At 48.4% G+C, this 21,517-nt stretch overlaps 1 protein-coding gene across 1 annotated transcript in view; it reads left to right on the top strand.

Moving 5' to 3' along the window:
* The window catches only part of LOC147668896 (sodium- and chloride-dependent neutral and basic amino acid transporter B(0+)-like), a 222,760-nt gene that overhangs the window by 11,970 nt on the left and 189,273 nt on the right, over window positions 1–21,517 (top strand). The window contains exon 2 of the mRNA XM_086948371.1: window positions 8,743–8,875. Coding sequence (XP_086804497.1) covers window positions 8,743–8,875 — 133 coding nt within the window. The remainder of the gene's footprint in view (window positions 1–8,742; window positions 8,876–21,517) is intronic.

Raw genomic sequence — 21,517 nt, 5'->3', positions numbered from 1 at the left:
TTAAATGTCTTGAGCAATGCCAATAGCTCTACCTTTAATAATGCAGAGACCATTGCATTGTAAATGCTTGTTTAAGTATTGGGACCACTCCAGCTGGCAAAACGTTTGCCTGCAGCACCTAAAATGTTTCCACTGTTTGTGCATTGAAGCAATTATTTGTTTCGTAGTGTATGCTGAAGTCAATTAGAATGTGTCAATGCATTGTGTTGGGGGTTTGTGTAGCTTTGAGTAACTGAATGTTTGTTAATTTCTTGTTTTTTGTATATGGCACAAGCTTAAGTAACATTTTTATAGTCTTAATCTTAAAAATGATAGCACTTTACATTTGTTTTTGGCTTTTTGAAAGACCACCCCCTGTGTAGCGGCTTCACAATCCCAAGCACTGAGAGGGATGAGCGTGCTTTCCCTATAGCTCCCTTTATAACTTTGTAAGCAGTAGAAAAAATACTTCACCCATATGGTGCTTCCTTCCTGTAATGTTCTATTTTTTTCAACTGGAGCCTAATTTTGCTCTCCAGCTAGGTTCATACTTTTTAGGTCTCATACATACACATACAAAAATGTTTTACATGTTTAATTTTGTTTTTGTTATTTGCGAAACTGTCAGTGCATTGAAGTTCTGTAAGGAGTACAAAGCAAGTTAGTATTCAGCAGTCTTTTGAATTTCATATAGATGGATTTTAGGATGAGGTATTGCCGGAAAGGATCTCCAAAAAAAACAAACGTTGCAGATCAGATTTATGTAATCGGCATGGAAAATTCTGCTCGATTTAGGAGACTAGCCTTAGGCCACTTGTAAGGAGTTAATGTGTCAGCACTCTAATGTTGTAGGACAACTTGCCATTGATCATTTCGAGTTTCAAACATAGTCTTCAAATCAATGGTTTATTTCATTAGGAATCAATTGCAGCTCTTATATCCAGGCTGATGTGGTTTGATCATGCGAAGTTAAAGTTGAGGCAGCAGCTTAATTTACGTGTGGTGCAGTTGGTTTAGCATTTTGTCTTTTTGCCTATTGTAGACTGTTACTGGAGGTGACATTGAAGATGTTGACTAAAAGGATCAGCCAAATCCTTTTGAGTGCTTCAGCAGGGATGGAAGAGCCCATAGACCGCATGAGTTCATGAAGATGCAGTTCTCCACTTTTCTTCTTAGATTGAGCCAACAATCGCACCATCATGTTTTGTGAGACTATATAGAATGAGGTTCAGTACACCTCAAAGCCTTGATAGATCCAATCTACACTGCAAAGAGGTTCTATAAAAATACCCTCACTTTCCTTTACAAAATGAAAATGGGCTATTGCTTAGTATGCTCACTGTCCCTCTGTTGCACACATCAATTTTGGGTCACTCATAATAATTGTGAGCAAAACATGCTGAAGAACTTAATAAAATAACCAGAGTTAAATGGTTCATAGTGAGGGAGGAGCTACGCGGGCATCCAAGATGGTCGCGTGAGCAGAGAGCTCCTGAGACCCGCGCCGCCCTTCTTGATTTAGCCTGCAGTTATCCTGGTCACTTCGACAGGCTTTTGAAGTGCTACTCTCACTGATACCATTGATCCTTTTTTGGCCGAGATCGGACCTCGGGGACCATTTTTGCATCGTCTCCAACTTTCTGGCCTAACCCCCGACGAGACCGGAGTCTCTGCTGCCTAGTATGGACGAGCTGTAATGCAACAACGGCTGCCTGGCATCTGCTCCATTGGTGGTGTGCCACTTTCGCTTTCGATTTCCAGCCCTCTCGTCTCTGACTCCTTGGGACCTGCTACTTCATCCTGGTCTGCTGCTCTCATTGTGAACGCTTTCTCTCTCGGTGCCGGCCAGGTGGCCCGTGACATTTTCTCGTGAAATTAGACTTTTAGGGTTCGAGACTCGTCACCACTCAGCGACACCCGGGTTTCCCTGGCCAGTGCTGAATACAACATGGTGACGAAACCCGATGCGGAGAAGCGCAGGAAGACCAATACTCGCGGGGGGTCGATCCAGTCCAACATGATCGAGCGCTATACCCAACCGAGAGGTTCCCCTGGCGCTGCCAGTCGTGGCTTGGAGGACCCGTGTCCAAGTGTCCAAGATAGACACGGTGGCGGTGGATGTTACTCTTATTCGTACCGATTTGGCCAAGACGAACGAGAGGGTCAAGGCATTGGACTTAAAGGCATCGAGTTTGGTGACGGACATGGCGGAGGCACAGTCTGAGATAGGGAATCTGCGTTCCTCGCACGACCTTTTGCTCAAACGCATGGAAGACTACGATAATAGGGCCCGGCGGAACAACATACGCTTGGTCGGAGTGCCGGAAGAAAATGGTGCCGCCTCGATCGATCTACTGGTCGAGGAACTCATTGTCACTAAACTCGCTCCCGCAGGTCTCAGCAAGTTTTTTGCGGTCGAGCGTGCCTATCGCTTCCCAGGTGGTCAGGTGAAGCCAGGGGGCCCTCCGAGGCCTATCATCGCTAGACTGTTTCACTTTCGGGACAGAGACGCTATCATTCAGGCCGCTCGTAAACACGGCCTGTTGAAGTACGATAATAACTCTGTCTCGATTAATCCTGATTTCACCCCCCAAGTGCAACGGCAACGTTCTGGTTTCCTTGGAGTGAAGCGTCGCCTGAGGGATTTGGGACTGAAATACGCAATGCTGTTTCCTGCTCGCTTGCGGATTGAATACAGAGAACGTGCCTATTTCTTCGATCAGCCTGATCGTGCTAGTGACTGGTTGGACTCGTTGCCAAAAGATGACACCGAGAGCGGAGGCCCCGGCGGCGCGGAAGGTGGTGCGACGGCCCAGGTTTAACTTGGGGGCCCAGAGGTCCGACTTGAGACTGTGAACTTTACAGAGTAACCTATATTATATGCTTTATGATGGTGCCCGTGGTGGTGCGGGTACGGGTGGTTTCTCCCTTCCTCCTCAGGGGCTTCTTTGTGTAGATCAGATGGGGCGACAGGCACACTGCAGTTTGGGGTGGCTTTCTAGTCAGCAGGGGTGCAGGGTGGGGGGTGTTGTAACAGGTTCTTGGTTGGGGGGTGGTTGGTGGGGTCTTGGTTGTGTTGTATGTTTTCTGTTATCTCTCTCTTTTGATGGTATATTACTGATTGCAAGCATTCTGGATCTGTGGTTATGGGAGGGGGTTGGGTTGGGTCGTTCTTCCTGGGATGGGGGGAGGTGAGATGCAGGTTCTTTCTTGGAACGTCAATGGTTTGGGTGACAGGATTAAACGCGGCATTATGTTGCAATTTATAAGGCGTCATGCCCCTGATGTTGTGTTCCTCCAAGAAACCCACTTGATTGGTAATGCTTGTAAAGCTCTTGACCGTCTGGGCTACCGATTGGCCGCCCACGCTGGTTTCACCTCCGGCTCCTGGGGAGTGGGTATAATGGTTAAATCCTCCCTGGCCCTTGAGATTGATGATGTTGTCCTAGATGATCGGGGACGATATGCTGCTGTCTCGGGGAGATGGGAAGGGAAGCCAATTGTGTTAGTGGTTATTTATATCCCCCCGGGGCTGCAGGCCACCACGTACGCCGATCTTGGCAAGACTCTTCTTGGTCTCCCCGATGGTTTGCTGATCATGGGTGGAGACTTTAACTCCGTGATGTCTGGCGAATGTGATCGACTGCCCCCCAGAGTTCTGCCGCAGTCCCAGATGTGGCTCAATGATATGACTGAAACTTTTGGTCTGGTGGATGTTTGGCGTTCGCTGCACCCCACCCAGACGTAGCATACCTTCCACTCTGGTGCGCATGGTAGCCTCTCTCGGATAGACTACTTCTTTATGCTGGCTTCTACCCTATCCTTGGTACGGGAAGTTCGTCATCTCCCTCGGGGTATCTCGGACCATTCCCCCTTGCTGATTAAGATCTCTGTGGGTGGTCTTTTTGGTAACAGGGTTCCCCCTGTTCCCCCGTGGCACTTTCGGAACCCCCGGCTCCGCTCAGACTTGGTGAAAGCTATTGACTGTTATTTCGATGAAAATGTGGGTTCGGTGACCTCCCCTACGGTTCTCTGGGAGGCCTTTAAAACGGTCATTCGGGGATCCGCACTGTCTCTTATTGCTGCTGAACGGAGGGCTAAGAGGGAGGCCGTGCTGGCCCTTGAGACTGAAATTGCAGCACTTGAAAGTGAGCTGGGTGGGGATGACACGCCTGCGCTTTTACATACTCTGGAGTTGAAACAGGCGGATTACAAGGCTTGTGTGACCGATGCTGCTAAGTTGATGCGAACGAATCAGTTGGGCCGGCTGTATGATGTGGGTGACAAGGCTAGCAAACTCCTAGCGTGGCTGGATAAGGCTGAAAGAGCGAATCGTGTTGTACCCGTCATTGTTCGTGAGTCTGGTGAATGTGTGTCTGACCCCGGTGAGATTGTGGACTGTTTTGTTGATCATTTCCGGAAGGTTGATACCCCGGTGAGTGATCGTGATGAGGCTGATTCCCGTTTACTGTTGCGTGACATAGCTCTTCCTTGTGTCTCGGAGGAGGAGGGTCTGGCTCTGGAGGCTCCCTTTACGGTGGATGAGATCGCCCTTGCTATCAGATCCCTGCGCTCGGGCAAGGCGATGGGGCCCAATGGTTTGCCTATCGAGCTTTACAAACTTCGTCCAGACAAGATGGCTGCCCATCTGCGTAACATGTTTCTAGACGCGTTCGAGGCGGGAGTCCTTCCGCTTGAACAGCGCCTACCCAGAATAGTGGTCATTTATAAGGATAGCAAGCCTCGTGATCGCTGTACCTCCTACCGCCCCATTTCCCTGCTAAACGCAGAACCTAAAATCCTTGCCAAGATTCTGGCTAATCGGTTGTTGACGGTGATCTGTGACCTGATCCATCCGGATCAATCCGGCTTCATACCACACAGGAACACAGCCCTTAATCTGCGCAGGCTTCATGGTGTTCTCGCGAGAGCTGCAACTCTCACGGAGCCTGAGGTGGTGGCCTCCCTGGACGCTACGATGGCTTTCGATACCATTGAATGGCCTTATCTTTGGGCGGCCCTCTCCAAGTTCGGCTTTGGCCCTAATTTTATTGCGTGGGTCAGGCTTCTTTATGAACAACCGCTGGCCCAGATCGTGGTAAATGGCAGAAGTTCTGACCCCTTCCCATTGGGACGCGGCACCCGTCAGGGATGTCCGCTTTCCCCGCTTCTGTTTGCGCTGGCGCTTGAGCCCCTTGCGGCATGGCTCCGGTGGGAACCCTCGATTAAAGGGATCCGGTGGGCGCCAGATCTGGAAGATCGCGTCTCACTGTATGCCGTTTACATCCTCCTCTATTTCACTTCCCCTCAAAAGTCCTTGAACGTGCTCTTCGACGTTCTTACATCCTTCGGTAAGAATTCCGGATTGGTCATCAATCACCGGGGTTCTGCCGCCGTTGCCTCGTAGGTTTCCAATTCTGGTAGCGGATGACGGTTTTAAGTATTTGGGGATCTATGTCTCTACGGTTTCTGCGGTGCGTTATGAACGGAATCTTTATTCTCCGCTCCGTCGTCTTAAACAGGATGTGAGGCGCTGGCGTGAATTGCCCTTGTCTCCGCTGGGCCGAGCGGCGCTCTTTAAAATGATGTCGCTCCCTCGATTTCTCTATGCGTTGCAGAATTTCTTCGACCCGGTCCCTGCTCGCTACTTCCGCGAGATCGAAAGTCTACAGCGGCAATTGATCTGGGACGGTCGTGCCCGTATTGCGCTGTCTAAGCTCACCCTTCCCTGGTACGACGGCGGTATTGCTTTGCCAGATATCAAATGATACTACTGGGCCTCGCACCTGAGCGCCATTAATCACGTAACGTATTCATCGGAACCCGCTCCCGCCTTTGCCCTGGACAAATTTTTACTGCCCGGTGGCAACTTCAATAGGGCTTTGTACTCGAAGTCACCAATCCGTCTCCTCACGGGTCCTACGAAGTGTGCGGTGCGGCCTGGAGGGATGCAACTGTGGCTACGGGTTGAAGTGGCAAGCTGGCGAGCATGACCCCACTGTACGACTCTGATCGATTGGGCAACCTTTGGCAGACGAAAGGGTTTGACAGGTGGGACATGATTGGGATCAGTAAGGTGGAGGATCTTTGGGCCAGGGGCACTGTGAAGTCCTTTGAAGCCCTAAAACTGGAATACCAGCTTGATGATAGGGAGCATTTTCGGTATATGCAGGTTCGACATGCCTTGTCTTCGGCCTTTCCCCCCGGGACTGATATTCCACAATCCTCCCCACTGGAGGATCATATCCTGGACGGCCACGTCCCCGATAGTACGATTTCCTTAATATATAAGAAGCTCATTAACAACAGGGCTGACCAGCTGGGGAAACTTCGTGCTTCCTGGACGGCGGACGGGCTTGAATTAGACGATGAGGATTGGCAGTCGGCTGTTTCTTCCCCCAAGGAAGTGGCTATTCCGGCCCGACTTCGTTTTGTCCAGCTAAAGATCCTCCACCGTGTGTATGTAACTGGTATGCGACTGGTGCGAATGGGGCTTGCGACGGATGGACGGTGTAGGCGTGGGTGTGGTATGGATGGTACTTTTCTTCATGTTCTATGGGAATGTCCGGTTGTCTCGGCCTTCTTGTCCAGGGTGCATGATGTGATGGGACGTGTCACTGGAGCCCTCCTCCTTCCTGAGGCACGGCGCTGCTTGCTCAATGTGTGGGAGCCTACGGACTGTACTGCAGCTCAGACGTTCTGGGTCACTCTGGGCAACATGGTTGCCAAGAGGGACATAGCTCAGCTCTGGGGCTCCACCAGACCACCACGGCTCAGTGCCTGGAAAGATAACATGGACTGGTGCATGTTTCGAGAAAAGACAGTGTACGAGGCACGGGGTCGCCCCAGAAAGTGGTCCAGGGTTTGGGCACAGTGGAATTCGTACCGTGGTGATATTTGTTCCCCTCCACTCGATTATGATGTTCCTGTCCCCTCCTCCCCATGATTGGCGTTCCGTTTTTGTTTCCCATATCACCTGTATCCTCTCTTCCTTCATGATCGCCCCCCCTCGTCAGATTTGTTCCTTCCTATATGTACTCCTTCCCCTCCCCCCCCCCCCTCTTATGATCCTTGCCAGTATGATGCCATGTGTTTGTGTTTGTTGTTTTCTTCGACAAAATCATAAAATCAAACCTTTGATATCCTTTAAGTATTGTTTTATGCTCCACACCATAATGTGTGCTCAGTGATCGTCTCAAAGTGTACTGTCCTGCTTTATTCTTTCAATATGTGTCATAGCGGCCGGCCCTGAAGGGTTGTAGGCAGACGCTGTGTAACGTGCATTTCATAAATAAAGGTTTTTAAAAAAAAAAAAATTAAAAATGGTTCATAGTGAGATCGGGTGTTTGCTGAAATTAATGGGAACAATGGATGCTGAAGATCACACAGCACTTATGGTGACTTTGGGGCAATGCAAGTGTGTCTGAAGATAATGAAGGTGAATAACTACAATCTAGGCTCATAAAAATAAATCTGGAAGCGGGCAACAGCATAATAAATCAAGTTTGACCAGTAAGGAAGGTTCTATTATTCAAAGTATGGTGCTGATAACATTTTGAATCTTTGTCTTTTGCTCACTGAAATCCCAGTCAGGCCCTGATGCATAAAAAACTGTACATTTGCACCTGTACTACTAATTCTATGCACAGGTGTAAATGTAAAATTTTGGAATTCACAAATATTTACTGTAGTAGACATAGAAAGCTCCCGCTTTTCAGACTTTTTACTGAGAAAATCATATGAAATTTTAAATTTCCCTGACGCAGAGTGATATGAATTGTAAATCTCTGCTTTGGGACAGGGCAACTAAGTGGACAAATGCATGTTTTCCTTCTTTTATGTTTTTTTTCCATGCATTGATAACATTTCTCACCTGGGAGAAACACCTTTCCCTGGAATCTGAAGGAACACTGAGGATTACACTCCAATGTTTACACAGCTCTTTGCTCCTTTGCGGACTAAGCAAATATCTGCAAACGTAGGAGTCTGATTTTCAAAAACTGTAAAAACATACTTTGTCTTGATCCAGCCACTCCCACCCCAAGCAGGTGGTTTACTACTACTTGATTGTAGGTGGTGTTGGCCTGGTCATTTTGCTTTTTTTGGCATTTAACAGCTGGGCTGCAAGCAAGGTGGCTGCTTTCAGAGCAAGTGTGATTGCTATGACTCTACCATGATCCCTTGGCCCCATTCTAGTTACAACCTCCTTCAGTGTGGGTCAAGTTTGAACTTCCAGGATTGCTTTAGCTTCCAGTCCAGCCGTGATTTTAGGATGTTGTGACGCCAAATATGCATTAGTAAAACCTATTGAATGTGTAAAACGAGTTAATTTCATACATAAATGTAGATTTGATGGTGGTAAATGGCTTTGTGACTTGACTATCTGTACTTTGCATTACTTTGTTTCCTCAGTTTCAATGTAAAACCTGGCACGTTATTCAAGGCTTTCAGGTATAACTGACGCAACTTAATCATTGCAAAATGTCTTATTGATTATTCATGAGGAATTTATCATAAAAGAAAATCCCTTTCAACTGAAAAATGCTTTTTATCAGTAGTATGTCAATTGTGGTGGAAATTCTAAATTTGCAATTTGTGTGATCCCATTTCGATTGGGGCCTATAAGTGAGGACTATTCTGACATGCTGCTTGCAGCCATCTTTGTAGTTAATTATAAAATATTCAGTTCTTACAGAGACTTAAAGGATGGTAAACTACTTTCTTACATAATAGCTTTGCATGATTTAATTTGTATTCACACAGGTTTCTGCAACATAAGTTTAGAAGGTGACATACTGACAGCAAATTTATCCTCCGTGAGAGAAAGTAACCAGACCTGCCTAGTCAACAGCACAATCGAATTAGAAGTTGAACTTCCAAGCAAACTGTACTGGGAGTAAGTATTCTTCAGCAAGTAGTAAACATCCCTTCATTTATTGGTAACTACAGGTGTATTTCTAAAGACTGCCAATATAACCTGTAAATGATTTCTCAGAGCATATTCAGATGTTCCTATGTTTTGATTGGCTCTCTTTAGTCAAAAATGATCTTTTAGCAACAGTTCAACTGATGATTGTTGTTGATATCCGAAGATGCTTATTTTGTGATCATCTTGCAGTATGACATACTTGGCAGATCATTAACTCACCAATTGTAGGCTACAAAGAATACCTCCATCCAGCCATAAAGGACACACAGCATGGCAACAGGCGGCCTATCGGCTGTCATCTCGACTGACATTCCTTGGAAAGAAGTAGTCCTTGACCTAGACTCCCCCTGGATGCAATGTATAAAACTGGTAGCTTCGCCCTCCACTAGCTTGTTAATTTTGAATATCTACCTCCATCCAGCCTACAAGCAAGAGATATAGAATCCAGCAACTGATCGCCACACTCAACTCTAAAACTCACTCATCCACAGGCCAACATAATACTGTCCGGGGATTTTAATATGAACTTATTGCAAGGTCAGAGAAAAAACCTAGTAGGCTTTATATAGGCACGAAAGGGCAACACAAACAGAATTGACACCTTGTGCAAGAGATGTGCGCCTTCATTAGATGAACTTTCACGGTACACGCTAAACTGACGAGGCCCTCAGGACAGTCCCGCAGCATTCACTAAAGTGACGAAAGCAGCACAACCATAGATTTCACCCTGGTGGACCCCAATCTATTTTAAGCTTCCAAATAAATGAGAGCAGAAAGCTATCACCATCCGCAAAGTTTTACTTTAACCATCATTCTAAAAAGGTCTGAGCAGGCCTAGGCTCTTACATGATCTACCCAATCCTACGATTTAAAACACCTCCCATGGAACAAAAATGATATAGATACCATCATGGATACATGTTTCTGTAGTAGGGGATCTCTGTGTATAGTCATAATCTAGTGATTAGTCCCGCTTATGAGCGTGGACCCCGGAGCAATCGAAAATCTCTTAAGCTGTCTAAAAATGCAGTCCTGCACAGACACTTAGAGAATTTAAAGACCTATAATGCAGCCTATATCCACAGGCTACAATGTCCAGTACTTAAACTAGACATTCCACACACAGCACAGCCGGCCAAGTTTTCCTCAGAGAAAAACTTCCCCTTTAACCAACAAAGCCTCTGGAATGATGAAGGGGAGGACAGACAAGCCCCATAGGCTGCCATTATGTGGCTGAAAAAGGGATATTGTGCCTTTAAGAAAACTTTCTAGAACTTTCTCAGTATCCCAGAATGCCCAAGTCCCATTTACTTTCAGTTCTTTTTTCTGGCTCCTGCTAGCAGGACCCTGGAGCATTGAGCTCTTCCTTTTTTGGGTTTGTAATAAGAATTTTTGCACTTTTAAAGTGTGTTTTTACACTCTACGAGTTTTGGTACCTTCCTCCTTTTCTAATACTCTGCAGTCCTTTTTATCAAAACATGCCAGCTTTATTTGATAAATGCCCGGAGTGCTCCAGGAAGAAGGCCAAGTCGGACCCACACCCTGTGTGTATCCTGTGCCTCCCTTCTACTCCTCTTCCAGAGAAGTGTGAGATTTGCCAAACCTTCTCCTCCAGGACCCTGAGACAGAATGAAGATCAGGCTCCAAGGACTGGAAGAAAGAAGGCTGCAGAGTCAAGGTGGGTCTGGGCAGGCTGGATCTGCTTCCTCTGCCCATGCTGAGGCCTCTGGGGGGGCTCCCCAGCGTCCAGGCCAGAAAGCGTAGCCGTTCTCCGTCGACGTCGATACCATCGACGATGGCATCGAGAGGCATGACGGCGGTCTGCTCCCCATCTCCCCAGGGCTCTGGGTCGAGACGACGTTGGGCGTAGAGGGGGCTGTCGACTGCTGTCTAGGTCGCCACCGAAGACTTCATCATCATAGTCTGCGTCATCCTCTTCGTCGTCGTTGACACTTCGACACCGTAAGGATTCTAGTCGGCGCTCGCTGTCGAGCCGACGCCGCCGTTCGCCCTCGACATAGACTCTGTGATTGGCGTCGAGGGACCCGTTCGACGTCAAGGCACAGACCTTCAACGTCGGGGAGGAGGAGACCGTCGTCTAGGCATAGGTCCACGCCGAGGAGGAGTTCTTCGACGCCGAAGAGGCGCTCGACTCCTAAGAGGAAGAGATCATCCTCCAGGAGGCTTTCTGGAGCCAGGAGTCCTTCTCGATCCTCAGGGGCACGACTGCGATGTCGGTCGCCTTGCCTCTCGGTTGCCTACGCCAAGGAAGAAGACTAGGGAATCACCGGGCTCGGTATTCTCTGTGGTGTACTGTACTCCCAAGCCGAAGTCACCTACTGCTCCTCCTCCACTGCCTAAGTAGCGGCCTCCGCGCACTCCTTCGCCACCACCTCCTCCTGTTCCCCCACATGCACCGCCAGGGCCTCCGAGATCGGTTTTACTGCTGCACTTCCCTACTCCGCCTAAGGGGGCACCTCGGCCGAGGTGCCTGGTCGGGCCGCCACCGAGGGCTCCGCCGCAGGCACCTGCAAAACTGCAGGCGCCTCCGTAAGCACCCGTGGACCGTCAAAGGCCTAGGATTCCTAGATCTTGCTCCAGACGGAGAGGAAGATCTAGGAGTCTCCATCGCTCATCGACAAGATCAAGACGACACCGTTGGAGTGGTCGATCTAGGTACAGCAGGGTGGAAGTCCAGCGCAAGGGATTATTTCCCAACTCTATCAGGATCCCCTCGGATGAGGGTATCCCCTGTGTACGACAGTCTCCTTTCAGGAAGTCTTGTTGAGGGGTGCGAGCAAGCTGGGCATCCAATTGACTGCCCACGCCTACGACCTCCGTAATATTCGAGACTCTCCACGAAGCACCTGTCGAGGCCTCTGTTGCCTTTGGTGCCTGGATTAGTGAAGCCCACCATGGAGCTCTTCCTCACTCCGGCGGTGACGAAAGAAGCTCTCTCCAGGCTGCAAAAGAAGTATAAGGCTCCTGATGCGGACCCGGATTTCCTCCGATTAGATCCAACTCCGGATTCCATAATTGTGACGGGGGCAAGGAAACAACACTCCACCACCCCATCCTCCAATGTGCCTCCGGACAAGGAGAGTCGCTGGTTGGACTCAGCGGGCAGGAAGGTGTGCGGGACGGCCGCTACCTCTATGAAGGCTGCCAGTACATCTGCGCTGTTGGGGCACTATGACTGGGTGCTTTGGGAGTTCCTCCAAGAGTTCGCCGACCTCCTCCCACGTGAAAAGGAGGATTTTATGGAGATCCTGAATGAGGAACTGCTGGTGTCGAACCAGCTGATCAGTGCTGCTGCAGACTAGTCTCTCCTCTCCTGGCAGCCCACGGTTACTGCCATGGAGTCAATCCGAGGCGCCACGCTAGGCTCAGATTGACATCACTGAAGCCAGAAGCCCAGCAGAGGGTGGCCAACCTGCCGTTCTCGGGTGAGACCCTATTCGGAAAACACGCCGACAATGAGATGGCCCACATGAAGGCGGAGGCTGAGACTCTGACGGCGGTGGGCTTGGAGAAGCCCAAGGACCAGAAAAAGAACTACCGCCCGTTCCAGAGGTGGTACGGGGCGCAGGGCAGAGGGCGAGGTCAACAGTCTGGACAGCAGCAGCATCAGTTCCAGAGAAAGCCCTTCCAGAAACGTCAGAGGGGCAGGGGTGGTCAACAGTCGGCCACCGCGACCAAGGGCCCTGCTAGATCTAGGCCCTGAGCGATTACTTCCCAGTCATCCGTTACCCACTCCGGTGGGGGGGAAGCGTTCAATATTTTCTGGCCGAGTGGAGAAAAATTACCCAGGACAAGTGGGTGCTGAATATTGTTTGCAATGGATACAGTCTTCGGTTACAGTCTTCGGTTCATCAGCCCACCTCCAGCGGTTTGCTCGCAGTTTCAGCTGCGCAAACTCCAGGCGGAGGCCGATACCCTGTTAAGGAAATGGGTTTTAGAAGACGTCCCTCTGTTTCAAAGGGGAAGAGGTCTATACTCACGGTTCTTTCTAGTCTGAAAAAAGGACAAGAATGAGTTCAGGCCTATTCTGGATTTGCGGCAAGGAAACAAGTGGATTTGCAGCGAAGGTTTGCATGCTGTCTTTGCACCAGATTTACCCTCAGCTGCAAAGGGGAGACTGGCTGTGCGCGATAGATCTACAGGATGCGTACTTCCATGTGCCCATTGCACAAACACCGGAAGTTCCTGCGATTCCAAGATGATGCCATTCACAATCCATACACAGTGTTACCGTTCGGGCTGAAGTCAGTGCCCGGAAGTTTTCAAAATGCATGGCAGTGGTGGCGGCACACCTAAGAAAGAACAGGGTGTTTGTCTACCCGTACCTGGACGATTGGTTGATCAAGGCATCCTCCTTCTTGGAAGCCCAAGCGCACTTTCAGAAGACGTCGGTTCTCTTGAACAAGCTGGGGTTGCACATCAACATGTCCAAGTCTGTCCCGACTCCGGTCCAATGCCTACAGTACTTGGGAGCCACCATCAATACGCTGTCTGCAAGCGTGTCTCCTTAGGAGGAAAGACGTTTATCACTCCTTCGGAAGGGTCAGGATCTTATGACCGCTCCATCTACGACAGTGAGGAGGGTGTCTTCTCTACTGGGGTCGATGGCCTCCTGTATCTTCCTAACGCCACACGCACGGCTTCACATGAGACCGCTGCAGGAGTGTCTGGAGGATCAGTGGGACCAGAGGAGGGGCAACTGGGACAAGATACGACTGTCTCTGCATGCTCTACAGTCTCTGAAATGGTGGTGTTCAGCGGAGAATCTCCTCAAAGGGGTTCCCTTCCACAAGGACATTCCCACTCAGACTATTGTGACGGATGCTTCTCTCCACGGCTGGGGAGCGCTTTCCGGGGAGTTACAGATCCAGGAAACGTGGTCTCGGACGGAGTCCACGTATCACATAAATTTTCTGGAACTCAGAGCTGTTCACTTGGCACTGAAGGCCTTTCATCCGTCCTTCCAGACCAACTCTCTGCTTGTACAGACGGACAATACGACCACGATGTATTACCTCAACAAGCAGGGGGGCTCGAGATCACACACCCTGTCGCAGGAGGCGGAGGCGATCTGGCACTGGCTTCTTGCCAGAGGACTGACGATAACTGCTACTCAACTACCAGGTGTGCAGAATATTCAGGCAGACTCACTGAGCAGACTGATCCAGAAGTGCTCGGAGACTTCTTCGACAGGTGGGGCACTCCAGACGTGGATCTGTTCGCCACCGCCGAAAACAGCAAATGCCGAAACTTCACATCCAGTTACTACCAGCTGGGGAATGCGATATGGATCAACTGGTCGAACAGCTTTCTGTACGCTTTTTCCACCCATTCCCCTGATTCAGACGGTGCTCATCAAGCTGGCCCAGTCCAGGGCGCGGATGATCCTGATTGCCCCGGAATGGCCCAGGCAGTGGTGGTTCACGGACCTGCTTCACCGGTCTCTCCTTCCTAACATTCGGCTGCTGTGCCGACAGGACCTTCTCACGAAGTTCGGGGGGCAGATGGTGCACCCAAATCTCTCGTCTTGGCGGCATGGCTCCTGAGAGTGCAATATGGCCACTTGAATCTCCCTGCAGATTGTATGGACATACTGAAGGAAGCTAAGAGGCCTTCCACTAAGACTTCTTATGCGTACAAGTGGAAGAGATTTTGCATCTGGTGCAAGTACTAGGATCCAACGACATGTAAGGAAGACGTCATCATTCCGTACCTTTTACATTTGGCGCAGTCTGGCCTTAATTTTCATTCAATTAAGGTTCATCTCGCTGCGCTGTCTGCCTACAGGAAATGCCCTTCACAGACCTCTTCTTCCAGATCCCTGTGATCAAGGATTTTTTGGAAGGCTTGAAGAAAGTGTTTCCTCCTGTCCGGCTTCCAACTTTCATGGGAATTGAATGTGGTGCTGTCCAGATTGATGAAGGAACCTTTTGAACCTATTCATAAGGCTTTGTTGCAGCACCTGTCCTGGAAGGCGGTGTTCCTCGTGGCCATTACATCGGCCCGCAGGGTGAGTGAAATTCAGGCGCTGTGTTGCCAAGAACCTTATACTGTATTTCACGCTGCTAAGGTTGTTATGCATACTCACCCTAAATTTCTTCCTAAGGTTATTTCCGATATTTCCATGTTAACCAGACCATAACGTTTTTCAGAATCCTTCCTCTCCAGCGGAAAGGTCTCTACATTCCCTCATGTCAGTAGGGTGTTGAAATTTTATCTGGATAAAACCAAGGATATTCGTAGGTCAGACCAATTGTTTATCAATAATGGATCGGTCAGGACAGGTCTTGCTACCTCAAAACAGTCCATTTCGAGGTGGATTGTGTCCTGTATACAGTTGTTATCAAAAGGCCAATAAGACCTTAGGGGGTAAACCTAAGGCTCATTCCACCAGGGGCAAAGCTGCCATGACTGCTTTGTTACGTAATGTTCCCATTGCAGAAATCTGCAGTACGGCCACTTGGAAGTCGGTCCCTATCTCTGCTAAGCACTACTGTCTGGACTCTGATTCCAGGGCAGATGCTCAGGTTGTGCAGGCTTCGCTGCGAAATCTGTTCGCACAGTAGTGGTGTTGTACTTATTTTTTTCTCCACCGCCGCTTTGTGGGGATGGGCTTGCCATTCTATTCACTAGATTATGACTATACACAGCGATCTATCACAACAATTAATATCTGGGGGTCAGAGATAGAAAAGAAAGTTTGACAGTAAGAACCACTATACCAGACAGTAACAGTGAGAGATAATAATTAGGGAGTGGTCGAGTCGAGACTCAAGGGTACCAGGAGGGAAATATTGTTCCCATCAGAAGCCACACTGTACCGCCCTTATTATCATCATATGGGATCTCCTTACCCAGGAGGCAAGACGGCCGGTAAACATTACCGTGACCGAGATGTAATATGAGGTATGAGAGCAGAACAGAGAAGTGTGGTAGTGGCTAATGAAAAAAGCAGTGTATAGTGATTTGGAGTGAAAAAGTGAAGGGTACTAAAATTAGGTGAATGGGTGGTAAAAAGAATTTTAATAATAACCCCCAAACCCTAAGGTTAAAAGGCAGGTGTAGGTGCAGGTTTTAAATAATAACCGCACTTGTTAGTGGTCGACATGTTTCAGCATATTGTAAGATGTTCTTAATGCATTCCTCAGGACCTATATATAGTACACTACTGCTTTCGAAAAAATAAATTCTGTAGTAGGGGTATCTCTGTTATAGTCATAAGCGCCCGATGTTTATGCTTGGAATGCTACAGGTCTGGCGTTATAACAGGCTTAAAACAGGGGTGCGTCTTGGCTTTGTGTCTATTCAACATCTACACAGCAGATTTAGAGAATAACCTTCGTTCAACACAAGACTAGCCAAAATTGGGGAATTTCTCAATATTAAGCCTCCAATATGTGGACGACATTGTCCTACTCTTGCAAACACCTCAAGGCTTTCAGCGGCTGATCTTCCAACTGGCAAAATGTATGAACTCAGCTCAATTAATAATCCACTTTAAAAAATCAAAGGTAGTGTTCTTTTCCAGTACCCACAAAAACCCCTCGAAATTCACCTGGATGTTAAACAAGCTTTTGTCCCAGGTGGATACATACAAATATTTGGGGGTACAAGTATAAGCAACACCTGGACTTGGGGCGATCAAAAGCAAAACAACTGCTATTTGCACTTAAAATCTTGCAGAAAAAGCTCAGCAATTGTTCAAATCACCTATCCAAAGTAATAGCAGCAAAATTCCTTCCATCCGTTTCGTGTGGGTCAGAAATGTTTAAAACTATTGAGTCCTTGGTGTTTAATACGGCACAATCGGGTCTTTTTAAGAAATTGTCAATTCCATGCTACATTTCTCAAACTCAGATAAGAGTGACATATGGATTAAAAAAACAGATACCCACTAGACAAGGAGTTCTGGCCAAATACTACTGGAGAATGAGGGCAGCCGAGGAAAACACCTTAGCCTACCACTGTTGACAGAGGTCGAAAAGCAATCTAGGTTGAGAAAGTCAGTATATCCAGTCTTAAAACCATCTCTTTCAACTCTAAAGCTAGAGGAAGCTTGACTCACAATATCGGCCTGCTCAGTTCAAACAATTTGCCAACAAAGCCGCCAAGCTACAATCGCTGTTAATGGATAAAGCCTCCTTGGCCTTCAAAACACACACGTGGATGGTGATGTCATCTTGCAAAACCTCAATCATATCTGCTAGAACACTTCTCCGAACAGTACAAGCAGAATCTGCCCCTATTGAGACTGGGATGCTTCCCATCAAACGACCTTACCCCAAAATGGAAATGGTCCTGGTCAACAAAGGAATGCCGCCTTTGCGGTTATGGGGAAGAGTCACTACTCATGTATCTGTCCAGTGCTACTAAACATTTGGAAAACTCTTATGGCCAACACTGCGAGAGAACAAATAAGGTCTTGCAGAGTGGCCATTAAAAGAGGTCCAGTAGGTTCATCTGTCCAATTGTTTGCAAGGCAACAAAATTTTTTAACCTAGCGGCAAAAGGACTAAAGAACGACGGATGAACTGAACTTGACTAGGCAGTATTGCCTCAGCTGTCTAATTTAAACTCTGCCGTCCATACACCCTTAGCACGATCACTTTTTTTTAAACTGGAGAAATATGCATGCTCGTGTACAGCTTTAACCAACTCTTCTAGAAGCTTGCTTTTTTAGCATGGCCGGAAATTACACATAAACAGTCCTAACACTTTTTTATCACTTATACAAATGAGTTTATTGTATTTTTTAACCCAGAACAATTGCGTGATACTTAACGTAACAAGTGGTTTGTTCTCACCCTTTTATGATTTTAATTAAATCAATAAAATAATGTTTTGCGATATCGATAGTCAAATGTGAACTCATTGAGACCACTCTACTGGTCTGATGATTTTACAGCAAGAGAAACTTGTTGGGAACTTTAAGAATGACATAATTGTCCTCTTTGGAAAAAATATAATTTCCAAAAATATTCATATTTTTCATTGTTTGTGAAGATGCTGATCAACAAGGAATACTCTTCGTATATGTATGCTAATGAAAGGTTTATATGCTTGCCACAGTATTGGAACTTTTATAGATTCCCATGCTTTTGTGTCATTCCCCGTTGTCGGAATGAGAGTCTCTGTAACAAAATAACATAGCAGAAGGTACAAAAGAGAAAGAAACAGGCCTAGGCATCATTCCCTTTTGAAGCATATCCGCCTCTTTTTGTAAAAGAGACCAAACTTAGGCGTCAGCCAATCAGAAGAGCCTCACCCCATAGAACCCTCCTGAAGGAACCTCAGAGCCTCAGATTTTCTACCGCATGTTGTGCTAGGGAGTCTCCTTTGAGCTCTGCTCAACATCTTCAGAGGTTTTTCTTCAGATTGTTAGCTGATCCTTCCAGGATGTTTGACAAGGAGAAAAAGAAGGCCCTTTTCAAGCCATGGCTGTGGCAAGAAAAGACTTCATTGATGATAAGCATAAAGACTGCTTCTATTGCCTCTATCCAGGTCACAAGACTGCGGACTGTAAGATCTGCCGCACCTTTTCAACCAAGACCCTCCGGGACCGTGAGGATAGGCTTCTGACATGGCTCCAGAAGTTGAAGTCAAGGAAGGATACTGTCTCCAGTGACAGTGAGGACTCTGCGTCTGCGTCTTCAACAAGGTCAGTCAAAAGGGGTAGGGGTTCCCCTTCTTCTGTGGAGCATCCTTCTAATGCCTCAAAAGAACCCCAGAGAGTCTGAAGCCAGGGTCCAGGCGAATCTCCTCACCATGGTTAAAAGGAGAGGGTAGGACCATCTATGCCTTCTAAGGGTTTGAAGACTGATCCAGCCTTCAAGAAACCCTCTTCCCCATCTTCTGGAAAGTCTGACAGAAGTTCCAAGTCTGCTTCGTTGTCGACAGAGGCTCCGTCGACGAAGAAAAAGAAGCCTAAGCTGAAACTAGTTCCATCGACCGGCTCGTCGACGGGACAATCTACAACGACAGGATAGTCGACGAGGATGGAATCGTAGACGACAGCTACAAGAGTCGACGAGGGAGTCGTTGACGACTGCATAGTCAACGAAGATGCCGACAGCGGTGTCGACTACTAGGTCGGCGACTATGGTGACGACGAAGAGTTCGTCGGCGGTGGCGACGACTGTTTCTTCGACAGCCTAGACGTCGGCAACATTGACGATGACGGCGGGGATGTAGACGGTCTCGTCTATCTTGTCGTAGAGTATTTCTGTGTCGGCGATGCATATTCCGTCGACTAAGCCAACGACGGCTGCATTTTCAGTTCCATCTTCAACAGGACAGTCTACTATTTTGGCATCGGAGAAGAGAATCACTATTTCAATGACCAGAATTACACCGGACATGACCTCTCCGCGGAGGGTAACCCCCTTGCCACTAGCACTGCTGTTTGATGAGGATGAGTTAGAAGAGGAGGATCAGGACTCGTATGATTACGCTGACAGTCCTTCTCAACTTCTGGTCAAGTGCCAGGAGACTGATTCAGAGGGAGGGTATGACCAAGAAGGTAATAATCATCATTATTCTGCCCAACCACACCAATATTCAGGTCCAGACATGGTTTCGGTCCCATCTTCTTTCCTGCAGGACCTGCACGGGATGCTGCAGGATTACAATCTAAAGCTGCAAAGCCTGCTCCGGCTCCAGTTGCGCAAGCCTTTCCTGTCCCGGCGCCTACCTCAACGGCTGTTCCTGAAATACCAGCTCAAGTGTCCCCTCAACCACAGGCACCAATTCCACAAGAGCCTTCCAGACCAGCAGACATCCATGATTATTCCTCGGATGAGGATCATAATTAGGACGATGGAGCTGATCAAGCTTCTGAATGGGATGAGTACATCATTCCGGACCCTCCGTCTCCGTGTCCGGATCTGGTGGATTCCCCTCCAGCGGATATAGGAGGATTCAATCAGCTGATGGAAAGAGCGGCTGGCAGATTCAAGTTGCAATGCCTGCGGTGGCCTCTGAATGTGTCTTGTATGATCTCAAGGAACCTTATAGGAAGTCGACAAGGTCCATACCAATAGTGCAGCATCTTTGGGATGAAGGCCTTAAGGCAATTATAAATCCAGCGACGGTGGTCCCTGTACTACCGCGTCTAGATGAAAAATACAAAGCGCCTGACGATGGTGCAGCTGCCTTGACGGGCCACCCAAAAACCGGACTCTGTAATTTCTCAAGCGGCGCAGAGAAAATCCTGCAATCCCTCTGCTCCTTTAACATCTCCTCCGGACAAGGAAGGAAGTAAGGAGATTGGATAATGCTGGGAAGAGATTCTCTTCAATGGCGAGTCTTCTGGTGTGTGCAGCTAATTCCCTAGTGATATTGGGCAGATATGACCGCCAACTATGGTGTGATGTCGCACCGTTCCTGGATCGGCTTCCTCCAGAACCAAAGCAAAAAAGGTAGGCTACATCAATGGAGATCATTGACTGTGCCATAGACATTGCCACAACGGCGTTTCGTTCTCTGGCGGGGGCTGCGGTCCTTCGTCGCCAGGGGTGGCTGAAGGCGACCTGGTTTCGACCCGAGATCCAAAATAAGATCCTGGATCTTCCTTTTGCTGGAAAACCACTATTCGGGAAATTGATTGACGACACTCTCCAGATCTTTGGGTAAGTTTTAGTACCGCAAGACTCCTTTTAGTGGGTCCAGAGGCAAAAGTACAAACTACAGAGGATCTTACCAACAACAGAGATATTCATCCTACGGCTCAGGTTCGCAACAATACCGCCAGCCTTATCAGCAAAGGCCGGACCAATCCTCCAATTACTCCAGGCCGAATGTAGGAAGGTGGACATCTGACTATGGTTACCCCAACTTTTTGCCTAGTGTTTAGCTGGTTTTCGACTAAGTTGACCTGGGACCCTGCTATTCAGGATCCCAGTCCCTCTGCTCTCTCTGTTAAAATGGACTCCATGTACTTTAGGTGCATTTACCAATTGGTATTGAGTCACTCTTGTAAGTCCTTGTACAGTGTACCATAGGTACCAAGGGCATAAGTGCACCCAAGGCCTACCAGGGGCTGCATCATCTATTATGCCACCCCTGGCTGGCCATCTAAGAGGAGGAGTCTTACCGGGTCACGTTGGAGAGCTGTTGCGGCGGAGTCCGCTGTTCCTTTTGCTGTGCCGGCCACTCCGCCACCTTTCGCGGCCCCGCTTCGCGGGGGCCGCTGGTGGTCAATTGAACTTTGCTGCTGTTGCCGGAATCTGCCTGGACCCCAAGGACTGTTGAGCAGTCAGGAATCACCCGCCCTACACTCAGGACAGAGGCGGGACTGCGAGGACCAGCCTGGTCAGCGGCGCTGATTGGCCGCAGCTGGTCCTCTTCCCGCCCCCTCCTGGGTCTTCTCTCTAACTTTGGGCAACCCTAACGCGCACTCGGGACGCGTGCGGGACAAAGCCTGGGGCTAAGCCCGGGCAAAGGGCGGGCCCTCAGAGGCCTGTAGAGCCTGTACTGGGTCCGGACCACTGCCCTTTTTTTATCTGACTCCTCATCCTGCGGTTGTGCTAGTTTCTTGCTATCGATTTCTACTGTTACTATTTCTTCTACCGTCGCGCCTTTGCGCATTAA

Source organism: Lissotriton vulgaris, unplaced genomic scaffold (genome assembly GCF_964263255.1).
Source record: "Lissotriton vulgaris unplaced genomic scaffold, aLisVul1.2 SCAFFOLD_1195, whole genome shotgun sequence".
Taxonomy (NCBI): Eukaryota; Metazoa; Chordata; class Amphibia; order Caudata; family Salamandridae; genus Lissotriton; species Lissotriton vulgaris.
The sequence above is the reverse complement of the archived record's forward strand: the minus strand, read 5'-3'. Positions and strand labels throughout refer to the sequence as shown.